This window comes from Chelon labrosus (assembly GCF_963514085.1).
Source record: "Chelon labrosus genome assembly, chromosome: 11".
NCBI lineage: Eukaryota > Metazoa > Chordata > Actinopteri > Mugiliformes > Mugilidae > Chelon > Chelon labrosus.
In genome coordinates this window covers 23857508-23880700 of record NC_140344.1, presented here as the reverse complement: position 1 = coordinate 23880700, position 23193 = coordinate 23857508, and the positions used below count along the sequence as shown (strand labels likewise).

At 43.4% G+C, this 23193-nt stretch overlaps 1 protein-coding gene across 1 annotated transcript in view; it reads right to left on the bottom strand.

Annotated features, from left to right (window-relative positions):
* The window catches only part of cdh13 (cadherin 13, H-cadherin (heart)), a 254830-nt gene that overhangs the window by 45395 nt on the left and 186242 nt on the right, over positions 1 to 23193 (bottom strand). The window contains exons 8-9 of the mRNA XM_084555537.1: positions 18894 to 19076; positions 18552 to 18805 (exon numbers count right to left, since the gene is read on the bottom strand). Coding sequence (XP_084411663.1) covers positions 18552 to 18805; positions 18894 to 19076 — 437 coding nt within the window. The remainder of the gene's footprint in view (positions 1 to 18551; positions 18806 to 18893; positions 19077 to 23193) is intronic.

Genomic DNA, 23193 nt, shown 5'->3' with positions numbered 1-23193 from the left:
ATGCAGAAATTATCCCGTTTTTCCATTTTGATCCATTTCATATTAGTACGTTGCTCCTCCTCCCTGTGTTTGTGCATCAAATCCCTGATGCTCTGTCTAATTATCTTTAAAACATTTTGCCACTTCATCTAGATTCACTTTTCTTGCATCTTTAAGAACAGTGCCTAATTGAATGTTACAGTAAATGTGAGCTTAACACCAGTTAGATATAATTCAATTCAGTTAATTTACACACTGCGGCGTACAGTGACAAGCTAAACAGTCTCAAAGGGCTTCACACAACCCAGAGCTTGAAACCCTCAGAGCAGGCACTAAGGCGGCGGTGGCAAGCAGAAACCTTGAGCGGAACATGAAGAGGGAGGTGGGACAGAAGAAGAGGTGATGGCGCATGCACAAGCAGCACATACATGAAACAAGCTAGACTACATGATACTCTGTGATGCATGACACATGGGAGATTAATAATTGATTAAAAAAAAACAAAAAGGAGGGAAAGCCATCATTCAAGGTATTAATTGTTGATGCTCGGTGGGTACACACCGTGCTGCAGAAAGAAAACAGAAGCACAGATGTGCTGTGTAGTAGGTCGTTATATTTCAAGTGAGTTGTGCACTTTTTTTAAGCGATCTCATGTTGGAATGGAGAACTCTCCAGGATATACTCTTGCACATTTGCCGATGTGCTGTAAAAGTGTGTAGCCGACTACCTGGTTTTGTGGTTTGGTATATTATCACGACGCATATAACATAACGTATGGAACATATCAAATAAAATATGGAGTTGTCACAGGAGCTAATACTTCATGCCAATTTAACTTTTTTTCTCAGTGCCTTAAGTGCTGGAAACACTGGACAGTAACATATACCGACAGGGCATAACATTATGACCACCTTCCTAATATTGTGTAGGTCTCCCTTGTGCCTCCAGAACAGTTGTGACTCATCAGAGAATGGACATGGGCCTTTTGAGGGTGTCCTGTGGTGTCCTTTGGGTCCTATGGATTGAGGGGTGGGGCCTCATCGGATCATCCCACAGATACTTGATCAGTTTGGAAACTAGTGAATTTGGAGGCCAGGTCAACACCTTGTGCTGTTCTTCACGTTTTTTTGAGTTGTTCCTAAATCGTTTTTTTTGTGTGTGCCTGTGTCAGGCTGCATCCTGCTGGGGATGGCTGCTACCATCAAGGAGTGTCATTGCTATGGGATGGGGGTGTCTGGTCTGGTTCCAAAAGTTTCCCAGCAGAACACTGAATTGTCACAAGATGGTCAATGTTATTCACTTCTCCTGTCGGCGCTTTTAATGTTGTGGCTGATCGGCGTAGGAAGTATATGGAAGTAAGATAACGGTGTAATAACAGCTGGGTGATATTGACACAAGAGACCATCGTCTGTACTTGTCTCCTATCATCATTCGAGGCGGTTGTTATTTCAAACATAACATAAACCTATCTGCAGCTTAAACAGCAGTGATTCAGTATTTTACTTTCAAATAACTGGAGAACTCACAAGAGACATACAGATAAAAACTGGTCAGGATCCCTGCAGCAGACAGTGAGACATCCTACCTTATAGCGCCCTGGGGAGGAGCGTCAAGAGGCCTGGAGCCTACATTTCCCATCCTGCAACAAACCCACATCCTTCCATTTGATCCTCCCTGACTTCTAAATAGCCACTTATTACAAGGTCATAATGAAGCAACCAAAAACTTCCTGCATAGCTGCAGAGGAAATTATACAGGCATTTTCTCAGGCTGAGAAATCTACCTCATGGGGATAGTACTGATCTTCAAGTGGAAAATCTGGAGTGGAGTGTTCCTTTAATTGCGATCATGACCTTTTCCCCAACCTAAACCAAGCTTGAGCTGCCTGAACTTAAAACAGCATTAATCCATTAGTTGCCCACCTAAGGGCCTCGACTCCACAACAACCGGATCGTTGCACATGTCTGACACTGAGTTTTACCCCATTCTGATCTTCACCGATTGCTCAACGAAACATCTGGCTCTTTAGCGGCTACATATTCTCTTCACCTAATGCGTTCTAACTTTTTGTTTCTCCGCCATTTGGTGCGGTGTTTATCAGAGGCTGTTTGCTTAAAGCAGAAGCCCGCTGCACTGAGACTGAAAGATGGGGTTAGAATCCACATGGAGCTCCCTAAGCATATGCCGAATCCATCCGTCTCTCCCTTAAAGCCGAGCCCGTTCTCCTGCTGAGTCTGTGTGGGTTTTTACGGGGAGGGAGGGGGCGGCGTGATGGATATCCGTGCCTTCTCCTCCCTCTCCGAATGTGCATCATTAAGATACACAGAGCATCCGTAACGATCCGGGACAAGCGGATGGTCGGGGGTCACGCGTGCGCTGGCTTTAAGGAGTAATTGTTATTGTTGTGGAGCTGCTGTGAACCTCAAAGCTGTGAGAGCATCGGGGTGAAATTGAGATTTATGCAAAGAACGTGCAAGTGCTTTTACTATTTTATTACTTTTCACCCTTATATCATGACTTTGCTCTTAGACTTAATTCGGCAATGGAGTTCAACAGTGTGAAAAACCCTCTATCTTTGAGTGAGAAAGTTCCCCTGTCGTAGGCATCTCTTCTTTAAAGGCGTATAATGAACACAGGTAGGGGTACGGGAACAGCCGAAAGCCGGATTTCTGTTTCCCTGATTAAAATGCGCAACAGTGGGGAGACAGAAAGCGACGCATAATGAGACAAAGATCGGTGTAACACCAGCATAACACGTGATTACCAGGTGCTTCCACAAGTCTTTAAAGCATAATGATGTGACACTTCCGAGGCAAAGGGAAATGCATCCCATTTAAATATTTAAACGGTGTGAGGCGTGCACATATGAAGAGGGGGCGAAGGCCGCGCGCCCCCCGCTCTGTTTGGTCGCCTGATGAGATGAACCCGGTGTACTCGTATGAAACTCTTTTCTAATTCAACTCGCCGCTCGCTTTAACGCAAACTGCTCCACTCTCTCGCTTCTATCCCTTTTTCTACAGACACGCACGCCACCAGCGCTACACAAAAGTAGCTTAGACTTGCTATTTTAAGTGTCAGTGAACCCCCGCTTTCAGTTTTCCTGCAGAGCGCTGCAACTTACACAAGTGCGCACTCATACACTTGGATGGCAATGACAGCACATTACAGGAAAAGCTATTATGCATTTCTATCACTGCTCTCCCTCAGTTTCTCTGACTTATGCTCTTGTTCTCTCTGTCCTGACATTCAGCTTGCTCTCACTTTATCACGCCGTCTTTATCTGTCTCTCAATCACTTTCTTCTCTCTCTTTCTCTCTCCTGCCGGCGAGATCTTCTGCCGATTGGAGTCTAACGTACTGAGGGAGAGGAGACGGCGCATATCCAATGCTAATAGTCGGTTTGTGTCTGACAGCCGCCGAGTGTGTGTGTGTGTGTGTGTGTGGCTGTGTGTGTGTGTGTGTGTGTGTGAGAAGTAGATATGAAAACTTCAATCAAGAGAAGCAATAATAGTACGGGGGTTATGCCGACTTGTATTTGGCAACTGTACATTTCATCCAAACCCATCGCGAGCTAAGCGAGAGGCGGAGGGGAGAACGAGGGAAAGGGCAGAGCAGGGAGAGTGAGATAAGGGGAAGGATCAAGAATGGAGATAAGACAGGGATGCATGAGACTGGAGCTGTGAATAAGTGTGTAATGAAAATGAATTTGCTCCTCTCTCGATCGCAGGCTCTGGTGGTGATCTCGGACCAGTCCTGCACAAACTTCCGTCCATCCATTACACAATTATTTCTAAATCAATTTCAGATAAAAAGCTATCTGATTCAGGTAGGACCTGCGACCCGCCTCATCCTCAGAGCTTCTCGTATTTTCAATGCCAGGCCAGTGTAAGAAACAATGCAAGCAGCGCATGCAGATTAAGGAGTCAAAAGTCTCCCGGTTTTAAATGGATTACGTTCATTTGCATTTTTTCCCTCTTGAGGAATACACTCACAGCTTGCTCAGAGTGGGTTCCCTTAAATCTTAAGAGACGGCGCTGGGATCTAACGGTAATTGACCCTCTGAGCTCGTCTACATGTTAGCGAGGAGTTTATGCCATTAATTTAAAGTGCATTAACAGTTTTTCTTTCTTTGTCTTGGTCCAGTTCCAGCAGCAGAGGCGGGGCGTGCATGCTCCTCACACAATGCCACAGCCTTCTCAGAAGAACTGAGAGACACACTGCGAAGATCACAACGACTTTCATTCGCCACATTTCAGTATATACCAATCAAACATTAAAACCACTGACAGGAGAAGTAAATAACATCGACCATCTTGTGACAATGCAATGTTCTGCTGGGAAACCTCTGGACCTGGCATTCATGTGGATGTTACTTAGACATGAAACACCCACCTAGATCAGACCAGGCACCCCCACCCCATAGCAATGACACTGCTTGATGGCAGCAGCCATCCCCAGCAGGATGCAGCCTGACACAGACACACACACCTTTAGGAGAAAAAACAGCACAAGGTGTTGACCTGGCCTCTAAATTCACTAGATCCCAAACTGATCAAGTATCTGTGGGATGATCCACAGAGAATGTGAATTGCTATGCGCACTTCCATCATCTGGTCTGGAGCATACATGAATGCTACACACGGCTACAATGAACGAAGTAAGAATCAGAGATACGGGAGATATGAACGGAAAGCAAAACAAAACTTCAAATGAGAAATGAAAAGAGTCATCCTGGCCATACATATATATATATATATATATATATATATATATATATATTTATATGAGAGAAACATCATTATTTTGTTTTTCAATTTGTAAGGTGTAATCATTCTTTGACGTCTGCCGGAACTGGGCGTGCCGTTATTCATGCTGTCCCTAGATGACTAGATGTAATAGACGCAGCAAGGGTCACACGACAAATCCAGTCACCACACACACGGGAGACTCTTCTTTTTTACAGATACTGAAGCATCGGCGGCACAGTCATGCGAGTTAAATATTTGATCCATCATGTGTATTCATAAAAAGCGCTCCGTGACCCAATTACTGCAAAAAAAAAAAAAAAAAAGGGGTAAAACTTTTTTTGCGCAGCTGCAGGAAAGTTTACAGAACTTTGCCACTTCCTCAAAGATACCTGTGCATCAAGGTATGTTTGTCCTACAACTTTTCGATGCCAGTAGAGGCTGCTTATAGTAAATAAGACATGATACTACATGATTGGTATAGCTTGTTTTTTTTCCTCTGCAGACTCCGTGCATCGTCTCTGTGCCGCGAAGAACCGGTCACCAAACTCATCGCACTCTTGGGTCAGCTGTTGACTCCGCACGGGACCTTGAACAATATCGCTGACTGAATTTTCTTACTTAGTTGAAGGTCAGTAACATTTCATTTCTTTCTGACCATTAAATAAAAATATGTCTTTTATTATTTCTCTCTTTTTTGAGAGAATGTGGGATTGAAGCCTTAGTGAATGAAGTCACTCCTTCGGGGTTGCCCACAAAGACCTTGGTCAGCCGCTCTGGGCTGGATTTTAGCTTTAAACTGAGCTGAGCTGCCTGGTTTCGGCCAACCACCGCCCTAGGCCATGTGGACAAATTACCCATGTCACACCTGTTCATATTTCTGCTCTGTATCAGCACAGTGCAGCAGGTCCGTACGGGGGGAAATAAATGTGGCAGCACTGAGAAAGGGAAAAGAAAACGCTGGCACAGGTTACATCAATCATCTGTCACTCACATTCAGTGGGGGTTTGTCTTTGTGTACGTGCCGGTGAGCAAAGCATCTGAACTTGGGGGTAGAAGGCTGAGGAGTTAAGTGATGGACAAGTGTAACTTCTTAGAAAGATATATCTCTTGTCAAAGCATGACCTTAGTGCATGGGTAGGCAGGGAATAGCTAACGTGGAAAACAAACATCTCAATAATGACATGAGACAAACAGCAACCATCAGGTGTTGTACGCCGATCAGTCACAAAATTAAAACTGCCAACAGGAGAAGTGAATCACATTTGCCATCTTGTGACAATTCAGTGTTCTGCTGTGAAACTTTTGGACCTTGGACATTCATGTGGATGTTACTTAGACACGCCCCGCCCACCTAGACCAGACCAGACATGGGGTGCACTGGAACAAACCTGATGCACAGAGATGCCTCCCCTCAACCCACTGGACCCAAAGGCCCCCCACTAACAACATGCTGTTGCCAAACACCACAGGACACCCTCAGAAGGCCCATGTCCATTCTCTGATGAGTCACAACCACAGACTGTATAAAGATGGGCGGCAGAACTGCTTCTCAAAAGTGAAGCCAAAGCAAGTAGAGCTCCCCCTGGTGGCTGGCTGCAGAATAGGTCATAATCTCCACTCCCTCCATGTTAGCGGATGGGACTTGTGCCGAACTAACTCAAGGGTGCGTTCTGTCATTTTAAGTAGTCGATATAATGATGCATATTCACGAGTGAATTTTTTGGATAAGGTTTGTTTTAGTTTAGTTATTTGATGCTATAGAAACAGGATGTGACATAATGGTGACCACCAGTTGCCATGCCAAAGGCTCCGTAAAGCAGTCCCGTGGGACTGTGGGACATTTCTTTGTAACTGGTGGAGGTAGAGCAGAGTGCAGTATTAAATAAACAAAAACGCGAGTGAGTCTGGAGGGAGTACGGTTGGGTCATCGATAACGCGGTTCCATGTGGCTCCGCTTTCAAACTGTACTGTGCAGACTCTGGCTTCAAAGTCGCAATACGCCGCTGCCTGTATCCCCGGGAAAATAGCGTCAGTGTGACCAATGCAAGAAGTGGCGACACATTGTCCATATTTATACAGTTTATGGTCACAACTGTTTTGGAGGCACAAGGGAGACCTGCACGATATTAGGAAGCTGGTCATAATGTTTTGCCTGCTCATTGTTTGTGTTAAAGAAGAGGAAGTGAAAGCTGGTAAAATGAGGCCCCGCGGTGATGTAAAGACTTTCAGACATAAATCCAACATGAATGCTTCAAGTGATAAAAGCAAACTGCACTTTTCTTTTCATTTAATCCTTGCATGTCTCCATAGTGGCAGCTCAAAAGAGGAGCGCATCTCTGCTGCCTGTGTTCACTTTACTGCTTAAGGGTCCCTTCCTGGCTTGAATCAGACGTATGCTAAAGTGTGACCGATTACGAACGCTCAACCTACGTCTTGATTTGCGTTTCACACACACCTCAAAAAGCCGCTTTTCAGCCTCTGGTTTACTACGAGCCCGGTACGAGTGTACAGGAGGCTCTCCGCCAGCTCCTCTCAACAACTGCCGGCGCTCTCCATAGAGTACCCCGAACAAAGACCCATTGTGGCATCTTAACAGCAACAGAGGGAGTGTGCTCAGAGAGTGGGTGGGCTGGATTTCAAAGATGAAAATCAATGGTTTGCATTGTCAATATTTGGCAGGAGCAGAGAAGAGTGTGCAAGGACACTCTTTTGACACGCGACTGCAGCTATGCACAAGACCGCGTCTTCACGTGCACATTTGAGTGCGACATCATTTTCATAAATTACCAAGCCTGAGTAACAAAAAACACGGAACAAAAAAAAGTTATTATCATAAGAAGGTACAAAATAGCACCTCTTTGCATCAGTTGATAACCATAACCCTGTAATTATCAGGAAGAAAAGCAATTTACTCCTGCTTCACAGCACAACAGCTCTCTCTCCCTGCTCCTCTTGGCATCTTTTAGGATTGTTTTAATTATTTGCTGGCATACTGACTGTATGACTAAAGCCTCTCGCTGCCCCCACTCTCTATCTCCGTCTTTCTCTTTCCCACATGCTCATTCACTCTCTCCTCCTTTACCATGCATTTTGGCAGGATTTTACTCGGCTGGTGTATATAAGAGAAACAAATCTAAACATCTGATTAGCCCATAATCAGGCCCTTCACATCCCAGAAGGGCCCAAGGAAGAGAGAGAGAGAGAGAGAGAGAGAGAGAGGGGGAAAATGGAGACTGTATGACTCAGCCCGTGTCGCTCTGCAGAATGACATTAAAGCGGAAAAACCTGCAACTTGTGTCCTTGAAACTTTTTCCCGAGACAGCCCATCTCATGCTTTTAGATGACGCAATGCTGCCTCAAACGGGACCTGCGTCACTGCGTGGGATACAGGGTGGCAGCTTGGTAGAGTAAGGGTTTATGAGAAGTCAGATGGAGGATCACCGGAGTAAACGGGTAACTTTACACGGTGGTAAATGCCAGTTAGATTTCAAAAAAAAAAAAAAAAAAAGTGCTTATTAGTCACCTTTTGTCTTATTGGTGGGGTGTTTTGCAAATGACATCTCCGTGTTTGTGTTGGTGTATTTTATCAAGTTAAATTACAAAGGCAAAACTTACAAAAAAAAAAATACACGCGCTTTACGCCATTATTCATTTTTGACAGACTATGTATTATTTTTTATCCTTTATACATTATTCATCGGAATACTCTTTTCAAATGATTACCCTGTGCAGTTCGGATGGTTAACCACCTGGGATTGAAATGTTATCCTTCTAAATTACAATGTAGTGTGGCCTTCGTTCTTTCCAGTGAAGCCGTTTCCTAGCACCCTTGGACCTGCACGTGAAGAGCATCTAAAATACTCCTTTTATAATTCCAGAGTGTCTCGTCCTAATATTTTGTCGGTCTCTCTTGTGCCTCCAAAACAGTTGTGACTCATCAGAGAATGGACATGGGCCTTCTGAGGGTGTCCTGTAGTGGCAACAGAATGTTGTTAGTGGGGGCCTTTGGGTCCTATGAGTTGAGGGGAGGGGCCTCTGTGGATCATCCCACAGATACTTGATCAGTTTGGGATCTAGTGAATGTGGAGGCCATGTCAGAACCTTGTGCTGTTCTTCATATTTTGTTGAGTGGTTCCTAAAGCGTTTTTGTTTGCGTGCCTGTGTCATTCTGCATCCTGCTGGGGATGGCTGCTGCCATCAAGGGGTGTCACTGCTATGGGGTGGGGGTGTTTGGTCTGGTCTAGGTGGGCGCTACATGTCTAATTAACATCCGCAAGAATGCCAGGTCCTAAAGTTTCCCAGCAGAACACTGCATTGTCACAAGATGGTCAATGTACTTCTCCTGTCAGTAGTTTTAATATTGTGGCTGATCTGTGTACTTATAGCACAGTTTTTTTTGTGCAAGAAGATTTGACTTCAAATGTGTTATAATGATGGTGATGGCTGGTCAGAGATACTGGAGCATCAAATTACCCTTGCGCATAACAATGGCAAAGAAGATACACATTTTCAACACTACAAAGCAAAGAGAAGAAATTGTATTTTGTTTTAACTATTAAGACATAAGACATTCATGAAAATACTGTGATTATGTGTAGTTTTCCATAAAAGTTGCACAGTTTCTCACTGACTACTGCTGCTGCACAGTTCTTCTAGACCCCCGATGACCGCAGTCCCGCACACATAGCTTGTTAGGCCGTATAGATGACCCAGTTACCGGCCCTGCAGTCTCGGATTCCTTTGCAGGGTTAATTTTTAATGTGCTGCGTTGACAGGAGGAAAGCCAAAGAGTGGTTGCAGGCAAAATCTATTAAGTAGCATTCTATTTCTTTGTGTCAAATGTCTGGCCAAAGTTGCTGTTGTGTTTATGGCTTCTTTGAACTTTGAGAAAACTTTTTGAAGTAGTTAGTAAGAGTTCAGCAAGCGTGTTATTGATTTCCTCTGTACTTTACTTTCCTGTTTCATCCCAGTTACCTTGTAGTTTGGCACAGAAAATCTTTCTGGGAACATCTGCAGCCAATCAGATCTTCATAATGACAAACTATTATTAAGTCAGTGGCCCTGTCCCATCATTACATCTACCCCAGTGTGCGTCCTTGGTTTGTCTTGCAGTCATCTTTTTCCGACGTCCTGCATCCTCTCCATCCCTCTGTTTCGCCCTCTGTCGATTATCCCGCTGCAGACAGTGACACTTTCTGGCTGATCCGATCGTGATCGCCACGTCTGACCCCTCGCAGGTCAACCTTTGTTGCATGCGACACCTCACTCCTTCACACACACCCTGTCATCTCCACGGGCCGCCTATCCGTCCATTGATTTGTCTCACCTTCTCTTTCCTCATCTCGTCTCTTACCCCGGTTCCTCAAAGCTACCTGCCAGTTTTCATGCTTGACATTCCAACACCCCATCCTTCTACTTTTAAGTCCCATCCCTTTTAACTCGAACAGGACTAGAGTGAGAAGTGAAAGTAGACAGCAAGCTGATGAATAATGGATAACCCAGCTGTTTGAAATTCTCGCTATTTTCAAAAGTAAGGAGAAGAAAACAACTTAAATGTGTTTTGGAGGAGATGGAGGTAGAGAGTCACGGTAGTGAGGTGGACTGGAGACCTCTAAGCACTGGCTAAGTCTGGACACATGGCGCTCTGTGATAGCTACGGCGACCCTAGCCTAGCACTGTAGCCGACGTGCACTTCCCCTGAAATGTAACTACGAGCAGCGTCGATACAGACAGCAAGAGCTGTGATTGGTCTGCTTGGTAGTAGCGGGTTTCTGCTTTGGTACGATGGAATACATCAAGGAAAGGTCAACTGAGGAGGCTCGGAGACATTTGTATGACTCGTCTTTGGCGAAATTTTGGCAAAATTTAGGTGAAATTCAGGCAAAAGTTTCGGTAACCATTGTTGAAAGTGAAGCAGGAAGTAGGGACAAAAATGTTGTTACAGACCGAGCCAGACTGACGAGCGCACAACTATAAATGGCTCGCACCAGCGCAGGCTGCATGCGTAAGTTATGGTCCTGCGGTACTCTAAAAGAGCCTTGACAACATACCCCTTGAGAAACTATTGCTGATGCAATTTAAAAAAAAAATAAATAAATCCTACTTTCAGTTCTGTTATTCAAAGATTTCAGCTTTATTGTATTGTATTCAGGTTCTCAAGGTGGTGCAACAAAATCTTTGGAAACAATAGGATTTGCTTGACTCTGCACAAAATCTAAACACTAGTGTGAACTGTTTCCATGAGTGCAGTTAAGGTCCTCTACTTTCCGTCTCCTTTTCCCATCAAGCATCAATTACTCCAGTGTAAATAGTTATTAGACAACTGATGAGAGTCTTGTCACCGTAAATGAGACCTAATTAAATTAGCCAAACTTTCATAATGACACTTCAGATTATTTGCTCCCCTCTTCACAGCCTACCGGTCTGGCTCTAGCGCGGCATGAAGAGTCAAGTTTAGGATATAACAAATCTGACTGAAGTAAAGTTATTTTTTTTTCTCCCCTACAAAATTCAGGGTAAAACACTACCTTGAAGCGCAATACATTCCCTCAATGTCAAGTGCCCATGCATCAAGCAAACCACTTCTGTGAAGTTCACGACAGATAAACCTGCTGCCAGAAAAGTCCAACTTTCTCCGTCTGAAATCCCCATTTTCACTCAGTCTGTCAGATGCTGCTTCCCTCTTCAGCACTTTCATAAAAACCATTCTGCTTGACTAAACCAGTCAAGAGGGCTATAAAACTCCTTCAGCAGAAACACGAGACAAATCCTCCCAGAGTCTAATGGTTTGGCCTAAATACCGAACGGGATTAAAACGACTCTTATTTGCTGTAATTATGCAACTTTAAGGGGGGGAATGAGTGCAGGGACTATCTCAGGTCAGTTTGAGGGAAAGTAGAGGCACTTGAGAAAGGGATGAATTTCTCTGTTGTTGCTTTTAATAATTATGTTCACCACTGTGCCAACTGAGGTCAATTAAATGCGTAACAGTTCTTTCCTCTGAGCACATTTATAATGAATGCAGCTGGACATTTCAAAATCTGTTTATTAAAAGTGATTCATGCGAACTGTGGATGCTATGCAATACACTTATTTTACCAAAATGATTTGATCACACGTTAAAAAAACAAAACGTTAACATTACGAAAGTGACGAAGGCCGCAAGACCAGTGGGGGCTCATTAAAATATGGGCTCCTTCAAAGATTTTCAGGGTCAAACAGTAACTAATTTATTTATTTGCTAAACTTTTACACCACATCTCAACAACATTATGGAAAAAAAATGTCAAAGGAAGGATGCGTGATATCCTGAATAATGAGACAGGACTGATAAACCCTGCTTTACTCTTTATGGGCAGCAAACCAAGCTAACAAGAAACCACATTGTGCTTTCCTGCATATCTGTATAGAAATCTGAAGTCCAATCGAAGCACTTTCTCTAATTCTCAAATTCCATTCCACCTCACTGCTGACTTCTTGCATTTTACTTTTTTACATTTTATGGGTGGTGTCTGCTCCAGAACATTGGAGCTGACCAATTTGAGCAGACTGGGATTTTTAGGAGGGCAGCCTCCCAAGGTCAGTTTTTAAAGGAAACACCCTGCTCAGCTGTTTCATGAGTCACTTGTTGTAAAACCCTTACAGTGCATGTGCAAGGTGTTATAAAGACTCCCAATCCACCTTTTGTCGAATTGTTCAAGGGTTAGCTCGCCTTCCCTGTTACTCGTTACCAGTAACCTGCTGTTGCTGAGCTGCTGCACTCAGTGGTTACCAAGAAATAATAATAGCAGCACATGTACTTCCCACATTTTGGGACTGAAATATTAATTTAACTCTGTGTGTTGTGCTTACTCAGGCTAAACTGGGTGACTTTAATATTGTGCATGGTGATCAACAACATTCAAGTGTTCAAGTGAAAAGAAGTACTTATAGTCTTAAAAATTGGCTGCACACATGCTGGCTTAAACTCACTACAAATTCTGTCTTTGTGATAAGTTTTCCTCATCCTTTTTAACATACTGGCTTTGGTTTGTCTGTAATCCATACTCTGATCAGCCACAACATTAAAACCAGTGAAGGGAGAAGTAACATTGACCGCCTTGTGACAATACAATGTTCTGCTGGGAAACTTTAGGACCTGGCATTCATGTAGATGTCACTTAGACACGTAGCAGCCACCTAGACCAGACCAGGCACCCCCATCCCATAACAATGACACTCCTTGATGGCAGCAGCCATCCCCAACAGGATGCAGTCTGACACAGGCGCACACACAAAAATGGTCTAGGAACAACTCCAAAAACATGAAGAACATCACAAGACCTGTTGACCTGGCCTCCAAATTCACTAGATCCCAAACTGATCAAGTATCTGTGGGATGATCCACAGAGGCCCCTCCCCTCAACTCACATGACCCAAAGGCCACCTGCTAACAACAATCTGTTGCTGGACACAACAGGACACCCTCAGAAGGCCCATGTCCATTCTCTGATGAGTCACAATTGTTTTTGAGGCACAAGGGAGACCTACACAATGTTAGGAAGGTGGTCATTGGTTGATTGGTTTATGTTACTGTCCAGTGTTTCCAGCACTTAAGGCACTGACAGTACCACAGAAAAAAAGTGGAGTTAAATTTTGGCATGAACTCTCCTGAGCTCCTGTGACAACTCTACCCTTGCAAACCGAACCCCAAGGTTTTAACCCAATCAAGTCATTTTAAAGCTATACAGGATGACCTATTTGGTTCTAATCTAACTATTTCAGCTTAAACCTTGAGAATGACAAAGAGACGGGTTTGTATTATCTTAGTAGGTGGGAAGAAGGTAAGATGTCAATCAAGTACTCTTGCACACTCCTACACAGTCCCGAGAGGTCTGAACCATTGGGGGGTGAGCCACAGGGATGGAGGGTCTTCAAAGTCAGCACGCCCTAAGCAGCTGTTGCATATGTAGTGTGTTCACACCGGAAAGGTGACAAAATAAAGTACGCCTCAAAATGTCTGCATACATACTAAAATAAAATATGTTTGATTTTTGATGGACATTTCCTTCTCTCACTGCCATGCATGACTGAAATGATGGAGCTGCTCACAGCTGGAAAGCATCGTTAAAAAAACAAACAAACACCTTGATTGATTGTATGGATTATGGTGAAAACTGTGAACATTTATAAGTTTTAAAAAAAAAAAAAAACTACATTGATGTCTGTGAAGTTTAACAGGCAGCAGAATTTCAAAGTCTGACGGATGTACAGTGCACTTGTTGCATTTGAATTATATCATACTTCTGTAAAACATTTAAACTAATTGTGCATCCTGTTTAAAGAGTAGTATGGAACTGGGACACAGCAGAGTTCATGTGTGTGAAGTGCTGCATTTTGACAGTGTCTGAAATGCCACCTGAAATCATGAAATTAAGTTAGTATGGGATTTTTTTTATTCTCCATGTCCCACTAGAATGTTAATGGGTGTGTGAATGGGTTGTGCTGTTGTTCCTGAAATGTCACACATGCTATGGGGTGGGGGTGCCTGGTCTGGTCTAGGTGGGTGGTACTTGTCTAACATTCACACGAATGCCGAGTCCAAACGTTTCCCAGCAGAACATTGAATTGTCACAAGATGGTCGATGTTATTTACTTCTCCTGTCAGTGGTTTTAATGTTGTGGCTGATCAGTGGACACTGTTATGGCTAGCTTATGCGACATATTCCTCAGGATCTAAACAGACTGGTCCACAGGTTTATGTTTAAATAATGATATTATTGAATCCAACAGTCCTGTATTCATGTGTGTGCTGGACGCTCAGTGCTACAGATTCTGACCAGCGAGTCAGACCCACAATGTTCCATGTCAAATGCATTTGACCTACTCAGCCCAGGGGGCAGACACACAAACACGCACACTCTCACACCTGCACAGTTATGCACACTCAGACAGAGAAGGAGAGCAGAAGGTAAACACATATCCTATTCTTTTGTTTTATTCTGTGCACATCCCCTCTCCATTTCTAACTCTCCAAGCATCTTTTACAACGTCCTCAACCTGTCTGCAGGTCACACTTATGACAATCTCAAAGTCACCTCTACCGTCAAAAAAGATGAAACCACAACGAACACAGAAGCCATAAAAAACAACACAGAAATGTATGATGAGGGTAGAGCAGGAAGGATAAAGTTGCAAGGATGCAGATTTATGACATAGAAGGTACAAAGATGTCAAAAACACAGAGCCCTTTGTGGCTATAGATAGACGAAAGATCACCAGAATCCTCAAACCATGCTTGTAAGCGAGAGAGAGAGAGAGAGAGACAGAGAGATGAAACTATTTAACATTCTTTAACCTGAAAAGTTAACATATAGAAATTATTTCCTTTTTTTCCCTGTGGTTCAGTGACAACATACCACGGAAACTTGAGTCTTGAGTCTTGAGTCAGTGGGACTTTTTTTTTCTTCATTTGGAGTGCTATTCAGAGTAGTGTATGCGGTAAATGGGTTACTGAAGACCAATGGTTGCTGAAGGTCAAGCAGATAAGATGCAATCAAGACTGAATGTAGAATGAAGAGGATGGAAAAAAGCAAAAAGCTCTTCAGCCTCATATTTGTTCAGACGAAAACATACTTAGCCGAGGCTGTCCTCACTCTGACACTAGTCCTATGTATGAACTCAAGTCTTTTCATAAAAGAGAGGCAATGTGTGTTCTTCAACATTTATATCCACGTTTCTGTTTTGTGATGTCAGTTGATGTGACAATATTTTTAGCAAGCATCTCTCTGCAGCTATTAAATTGACGGCCATGACATCTTGTGCCAACATGTCCAGAGAACAAATCACGATGGCTTTGGTAATCCTTTTATTAAAGGAAAACATTTCTGCTAGCATCACAATAATGCTCATATTGGTATACACAATATGTGTGTAATGCTCTCCTGATGAATTATAATACAAAGCAAGGTCAGATTTTTAGTTTGTCAAATACTTTGGTTTATATTCAAATACTTGCACAACTAAAGACATTTCAGTCTGACATAGACACATGCTTTGATTATGATTATTTATTATTTTTTGCTTCGTATGTACAAGGTTAATTTTAGAATTTAAACCAAACTGTAACTAATAACCAATGTTAACACAACTATTAATGTTTAATCATAAACCGTATAAAACAAGTGGATGTCGTGGCCATGAGGTGTCCCCTGTTGGTTTGAGTTCTACTGTAATACTGTTTTTAAGCCCATGTCAACCACAGACTGTATATAAATAAATGCTTCACAGAGTGGTTGTCATGGCAACTGGTAGTCATCATGATGTGACATCCTGTTTCTATAGTGTAAAATAGAAAAATGGACACTTGAACATGCATCAGCATTAAATAAACAACCTATAATGACAAAAACCATCCATGACCAAAAAAAAATAAAATCATTTGACATGTACTTTGACACTAGTGTTTAGTTTGGACCAAGTCCCATCTGCTAAGATGGAGGAGGTGGAGCTTATGACCTATACTGCAGCCTGTCACCAGGGGGAGCTCTACTGGCTTTGGCTTCACTTTTGAGGAGCTGTCCTGTCTGCCATCTTTAACATACAGACTATGCATGGTGACAACCATAGACATATATACATAGACGCCTCATTGAGCGCTGGACCGTACGTCAGCATCGCCGCCATATTGGAGGAGGCAGCTCTGTCCCGCGAACCAATACGAGTCAATGGGGTGAACTTTATTAAGCGTCTTCTACAAAGTACTATAAGTTAATGCCTGTCATTTACACATTCACACACGAATATATATATTCAGGAAAGTGATAGGAACCAAAAACAACGTATGTAACATTAATGTAACATTAATGTTTTGGTTCCTCCAATATGGCGGCGACGTTGACGTATCGCAACAACTGGCCAACCCGCTCAATGAGGCATCTATGTATGTATGTCTATGGTGTCAACCTTCGTTATCTGGAGCCATATTTGGATGAGGGGGTGGAGCTTATGAATTATACTGCAGCCAGTCACCAGGGGGAGCTCTACTGGTTATATAGAACTACTTGATAAAGTAAGCTTTGGGCATGAGGAAAGCAACCGACGATGTCCAAACAAAAGACATTATTTAATCTTCATAAAAACTTCCCTAGTAGCATTCATGTACGCTTGAGTAAAATCAACATTCAGAGACCAGTTTGAGATATCAGATATCTTGATAGCACAGACTGGCATGTGATCTGTCTGGTGAGTTCAGACTGCTCCATATCAAAGTCTTTTAGACCCACGTGCTTACTCCTGCACACCAGTCAGTGGAACAACTCCCTGCTATGTAGCATTTGATACTGACACGGTGACTACGTTTTACAGCACAGTAAAGTCATGATCTAGTGACTTTTATTTCCTTAGATCTATATTATCCCCATGTGTTTACCTTACACTATATTTTACACGATATATAACTCCAAGGGTACAGAAAAATAGCAGTATATATTGAGTATGTATTAGGCCTGAAAGCCAATAAATGCAATTATGACTTTTTCATCTTGTAAAGTGTGAGTGCAGCACACACCGCAGGGTTCCCTCTGGCAGCAAGAGGAATAATTGTAGCACATCGTGCAACTAATAGCTTTCCTGTTATGATGATGGTAATGTCGGAGAGGGGGCTTCCGCTGCAACAGAGTTAAAGTTAATGAGCTGCCCCACTCTGTGACCTCCCAGTTGACAGGGGTGAACGGGCTGACTGCTTAGATTGTCTGGGCTGTATATTTTGTTTGTGTACACAAGCAGATCAAACAGCCTGACGGGAACATTGAACATCGGAGACGGGGAAACGCAGAAATAGAGAAACTGTGAATCATACGAAGGAATAAAAAGATGGAGTGTTGATAGCTCGGAAACACGAGAGAGGTGAGACCTGACAGTTTGAGGAGTGAAAACGGGAAAAAGCTGATGTTGTAGGCTAAAGTGTATAATCTGCTGGGAGGGGAATACGGATAAAAATCATATCTGGGTATTTTTAGGCTGATATATATAGTGATATTTAATATATATACAGTATAACAGCGTTCCTTCCCTTTTTGAAAATGCATGGCTGCAAAAGCATGGAAATGAATTATAATATAAATATCATTTCCCACAGTTTCAGAATTTACTTAAGGTGGCATCCAGTGTGCAAACAGTTTAGAAAAGTGTCACCCAGGATATTATATCTGGCAACTATGTGTGAGCTACATGGGTTTATATCTACTGGTTCCTTCTTACTTACTCAGTTATTCACACAAGTGTGTGGTCCAAAAAGGTCCAAAAGTGAAACAAGGAGATCTGAAACTGAGGGATTTTATCAACATAGCCTTGTTTCTATGAACCTGGCAGGGCCACCCAAATTGAGCCTATCTGTGGGAAAGGAGTGTATGAGTGTGTCAGAGAGTACGGATGCAAGCCTGGAACTGCTTCATTGAAGAAAAACGGGTTGTGAAACAGCATCAAACCACATCGAATATCTTATTTGAAAATATGTCTATGAAAATATGAAGTCGAAAACTCACTTCGCAGAACTGCCCTTATATTAGAGAAAACTTTGCGCTGCTCACAGAGTCCCATTAGCAAATGATTCTCCATTATGCTCCTCAACAGATCAAAGTGAAACTGGATGACAATCAGAAAGCTCATTACTGGCAGTAGGGAGCTGTGAGCCGCACCAGATTACATTCAATCAGACAACACAAACAAGCTCTCTCGTTCTTTGTATCTTCTAATTTTCTCATACACGAGATGAGCACAGATTTGCAAAGCGATCTCTAATACTCTCATTTTGACTTTCGATATTCTTTTACCTCCAGCACCTTACCTGATGCTCTGGATCTCTAATACATCTGGGTCTGTAGCGTTTAGAGAGGCCACAAAGCTGCCCACGGGAATGTTTTCCATCCTGGTGACGATCAGAGGGTCTGGGAAGAAGACGGGGCCCTCGTTGATGTCCTCTACTGTGACGTAAACCGTGGCTGTGGAGCTGGGGCCGTAGCCTACATCAGGAACCAAAGGATCCTCGTTCTCTACTTTGATGAATAGCGTATGGGTCGCCGTGGCTTCATAATCCAGAGGCTTAGAAAGGGGAAAACCACTGGTAAGGCAAGGCTTGTGTTACAGGCAGGACTACGTCTAGTGGAATGTCTCATAAACATGAGTTTACCTTGACAACGGACAACATTCCCTCGTTATTGTCTGGGTTCGTATGGATCTCAAAGCTCTGCATAGGATCTCCGTCGATTATAGAGTAGATGGCTCTCCCTGCCCCCGTGGCGGGGTCGTCTCTGTCGTCTACCGTCAGGTTGACCACGACACCCGTTGAGCCCTCGTACACGCGAGCCTCAAACTGTTTAAAACAGACACATTCAAGTCAGTGGGAGAGGATATCTGAGTCTGGACACTTTAACAGAACAGCTTGGACAGAGAGGCTGGTGCAGATGGAGACTCAGAAGCTGATTTATGCAACTTTAAAGACTTCAAAGCCTGAATGTGAATGTGACAGCATGATTGCACACCAAGTTAAACGCAAAGATTTAATGAAAAAGTGGAAGTGGACAAGTAGAAATTTCATTTAGGCTTTAGGCTATAGTTTAGAAATCTGCTAACATTTCATCTTGAGTGAAACATGTGTGAAAGAGGGAAAAGCCATATGGATGAAAGTAATAATAACTAAATCTGATGTGCACTGACAGAAAGAAAGAAAGAAAGAAAGAAAGAAAGAAAGAAAGAAGTGTAATTGTCCATAGATTTGGTAAGTCACACATACTGCAGTCAAATCCAATTAGAAAACATTCACCTACACCGATCAGGCATAACATTATGACCACCTTCCTAATATTGTGTAGGTCTCCCTTGTGCCTCCAAAACAGTTGTGACTCATCAGAGAATGGACATGGGCCTTCTGAGGGTGCCCTGTGGTGTCTGGCAGCAGAGTGTTGTTAGTGGGGGCCTCTGGGTCCGATGGGTTGAGGGAAGGGGCCTCTGTGGATCATCCCACAGATACCTGATCAGTTTGGGATCTAGTGAATTTGGAGGCCAGGTCAACACCTTGTGCTGTGCTTCATGTTTTTTTTTAGTAATTCCCAAAACGTTTTTGTGTGTGTGCCTGTGTCAGCCTGCATCCTGCTGGGGATGGCTGCTGCCATCAAGGAGTGTCTTTGCTATGGGGTGGAGGTGCCTGGTCTGGTCTAGGTGGGTGCTACATGCCTACATCCGCATGAATGCCATGTCCAAAAGTTTCCTTCTATTTACTTCTCCTGCCAGTGGTTTTAGTGTTATGGCTGATCGGTGTAACTGTTAACTCACAGAAGGACTATAATCACATGAACGCACAATGGAGTAAACACTATTCACGTCCTCCACTGCTGATTCCTCAAAACGCATCTCATTTATTTTTCAGTGTCAATCACTCCCTACCTCACTGCTCATTGTTGGCAGCAGGCCTCAATCTGATTCTCATCAATGCATTCTGCCAGCGAGCCATCCACTAAAGACTACGCTGTGATCAGGGTTACCCTTGCAGAAGCCCCGGGCAGGCTGAGGCAATTCTTTCAGTGTGTATGTGTGTGTGTCACGACCATTATTGTGTCAGAGCTTACAGTGTAATCTTTCAGACACAGAACACTCTGTTTAAGGCTAGCGCCGGTCCAGCCTAGATTACTGCGTCTCCTGTCAGCCCACGGTATTGTTGTTTCACAGATTACCCTCTTACTGTCTTACGCCGCCTGGCTCTGTGCATTTATCGGAAGAGAAACAAACATTGATTTCTTCACTTTCCTTTCTTCTCTTCCTTTTAATTCAACCAAGGCTTGTCTTAAAAAAAAACACTTTGAACCACACGCTGTCATTTAGGGCACAGAGGATCGAAACACAGTGTTCTTAAAAAAGTTTGTTCCTGCGCGTGTATTGTTGTTCCTTTTGTCCTGCCTGCCTGCAGCAGTCTGGTTCACAGGCCTCATGTGAAAATTAGGACGGTGTCGGAAACATAAAACAGCCCAATTCAGAATTTGTGAACAAGTGCTGACATTTAGGTTTGCACAGAAACTGCTCTAGTTATGGTGAACGACCCTGAAGTGGTAAAAGCCTTTTTAAACCTACATGCCTCCAATGCACATATCAAATGACTGTGATCAGAAACATATGCGTGTCACTCCCATGGTCGTCATCCTCCTGTGGACTGCAGATGAGACAAACCCGAATGCTTCCTCTCTTTAAGACAAACATCCACACTGACACACCACATATACAGCACGGGCACACAGGCAACAGCCGGTCGGATTGAGTTTAATCATGTGGGGCAGTCATGCGGTTGGGGAAAATGTTATATCACGTGTGATGTGGCCACCGGGCCCCTGCCCTGCCGCTGATAAGGCACCAATTTCAGCTGAAGCACAAAACAACCAGTCACCTGAAAGACTTGAAGGAAATGAATAACTGCTAGGCAGAGCACCTGGCCCGAAATATCTTAAACTTGTTATTAGTGGGGGTGGGGGGCATGGCAGGAAAGGAGGGAGAAAAGGCCTGTTTTCAAGTTGGCCTTTATCTGTATGCGTGTGGGAGTTGTTTGGGATGTGACCGGCCCCAAACAGACACCCAATTACAGCAAAAAAAAAAAAAGACAACCACATCGGCAAGCACACATTCTGCAGACTACGAGTTTAAACATTCATTCGCTTTCTGCAGCCGCTTGTCCTCTGGAGGTTCGAGGAGGGGCTGGAGCCTATCCCAGCTGTCACTGGGTGAGAGGCGGGGTACACCCTGGACAGGTCGCCAGTCCATCACAGGGCAAATACAGAGAGACAGGCAACCATTCACACTCACACCTACGGCCAATTTAGAATCACCAATTAACCTAATAAGCATGTCTTTGGACAGAGGGAGGAAGCACCTGGTAAGAACCCACGCAGACACAGCGAGAACATGCAAACTCCCAGTATGCCGAGGAATTCGAATTTACCACCTTTTTGTTGTGAGGCATCAGTGCTAACCGCCAAACCACTGTGCCGCCACAAGTTCAAACAGTGACAACACAACAAATCCAGATAGGACCGTGTTGACACCGACCATCAATCACATAGCCCTACACATTAGACATTTATGAGTCCAAGGAGAAAAAAAAAACACAGCATGGCATTGATTTACAGTTTCCCATCTCCTCTTTATGTCTGACTTCTCAATAATCTGCCGCAAAGAAAAAAAAAAAAATCTTCAGGTGATGCAGCGTTACCAAAAGATAATTGGGTGATAAGGTGCTGAGGCGTGAAAGTTTAAGGAGAAAAATAAAGCAAATTGATAATGTCAGGTTTTAAGTCAACAGTTTCACAACTGTAAATCTGAATGTGCTGCTCGCTGCGCATGGTGATGATTACATCTCATCTGAGGACTAGTGCGACCTCTGGGACGTCCATTATTTTGTCTTTTACCGAAAAACCTGCACATCACAGTCAACCCTGTCAAATCACACTTCTGTGGAAATCGTTAGTACTGTTTGCATTCATTTCTGGGAAACATGAGCAACGGGTATGGGCGCACCAAACCAACGTCAAATAACTTCTGGAAGACGGTGGCAGGACAAAGACTGTGTTTGTGTTGGACACCATGAAGACCACTGCCAACTCCCTCCAAATAACTCTCCACACCATCAGGTGGCAGTAGTCTGTATTCGTCCCTCAAACAGGGATGGCTAGGATTAGCTAGGAGACTCGGAGATCTTCCCAACAAACCATCATATGGCTGCTCCTGAGCGATGCTGATAAGATGCTCCACAATTTATTAATTGTAGATGACAACCATCTACCAGGCTATCATTGTCAGTACCCTCTTCTACACTGTGGCGTGATGGGAGGGCAGCACTAAGAAGAAGGACACCTCACGGCTGGATAAGCTGAATCCATCTATCTATCTAAATATATTTATGTATTTGAGGTTTTTGATGATTATGAAATAAAAGAAGAGCTTTTGTGCCCTCTTGACTTGGACGTTTGCTCACTTTCATCACATCTATTTCCTTTCTCCACCGTTTTTACTAAGCTGATAAGCCAATCATAGTGACCTCTCTCAACACTGTTGATTCAAAATGCTGAATCGGCTAAAAATCATCTTTAGGAGAACTGACTGGTGGCAACGGTGGAGGTCACACTGCCAAAACGAGGATGTCGCATGTTCGCCGACAACCCAACGCCAGCAAAAGGCCAGTTCAGTTTAATACCATGCAAAAGGGAATAGAAACCAATAAAACTTTCAGAATGGACATGGTTAACACATCATATTATGTGCACACCTGCCTCACTCAATTCCTCCATGTTACACCATATCTGTAATCAAAATTATGTATATATTTTTTCTTCAGTCTTCAGTTTCTTTAAAAATGTGGAAAAAACACAACATACCAATTATTCCACCTTCATAAAAGTTTTCCTAAGATAGAATTAGACTCAGATAGACTTTATTTCTCCACAAGCAAA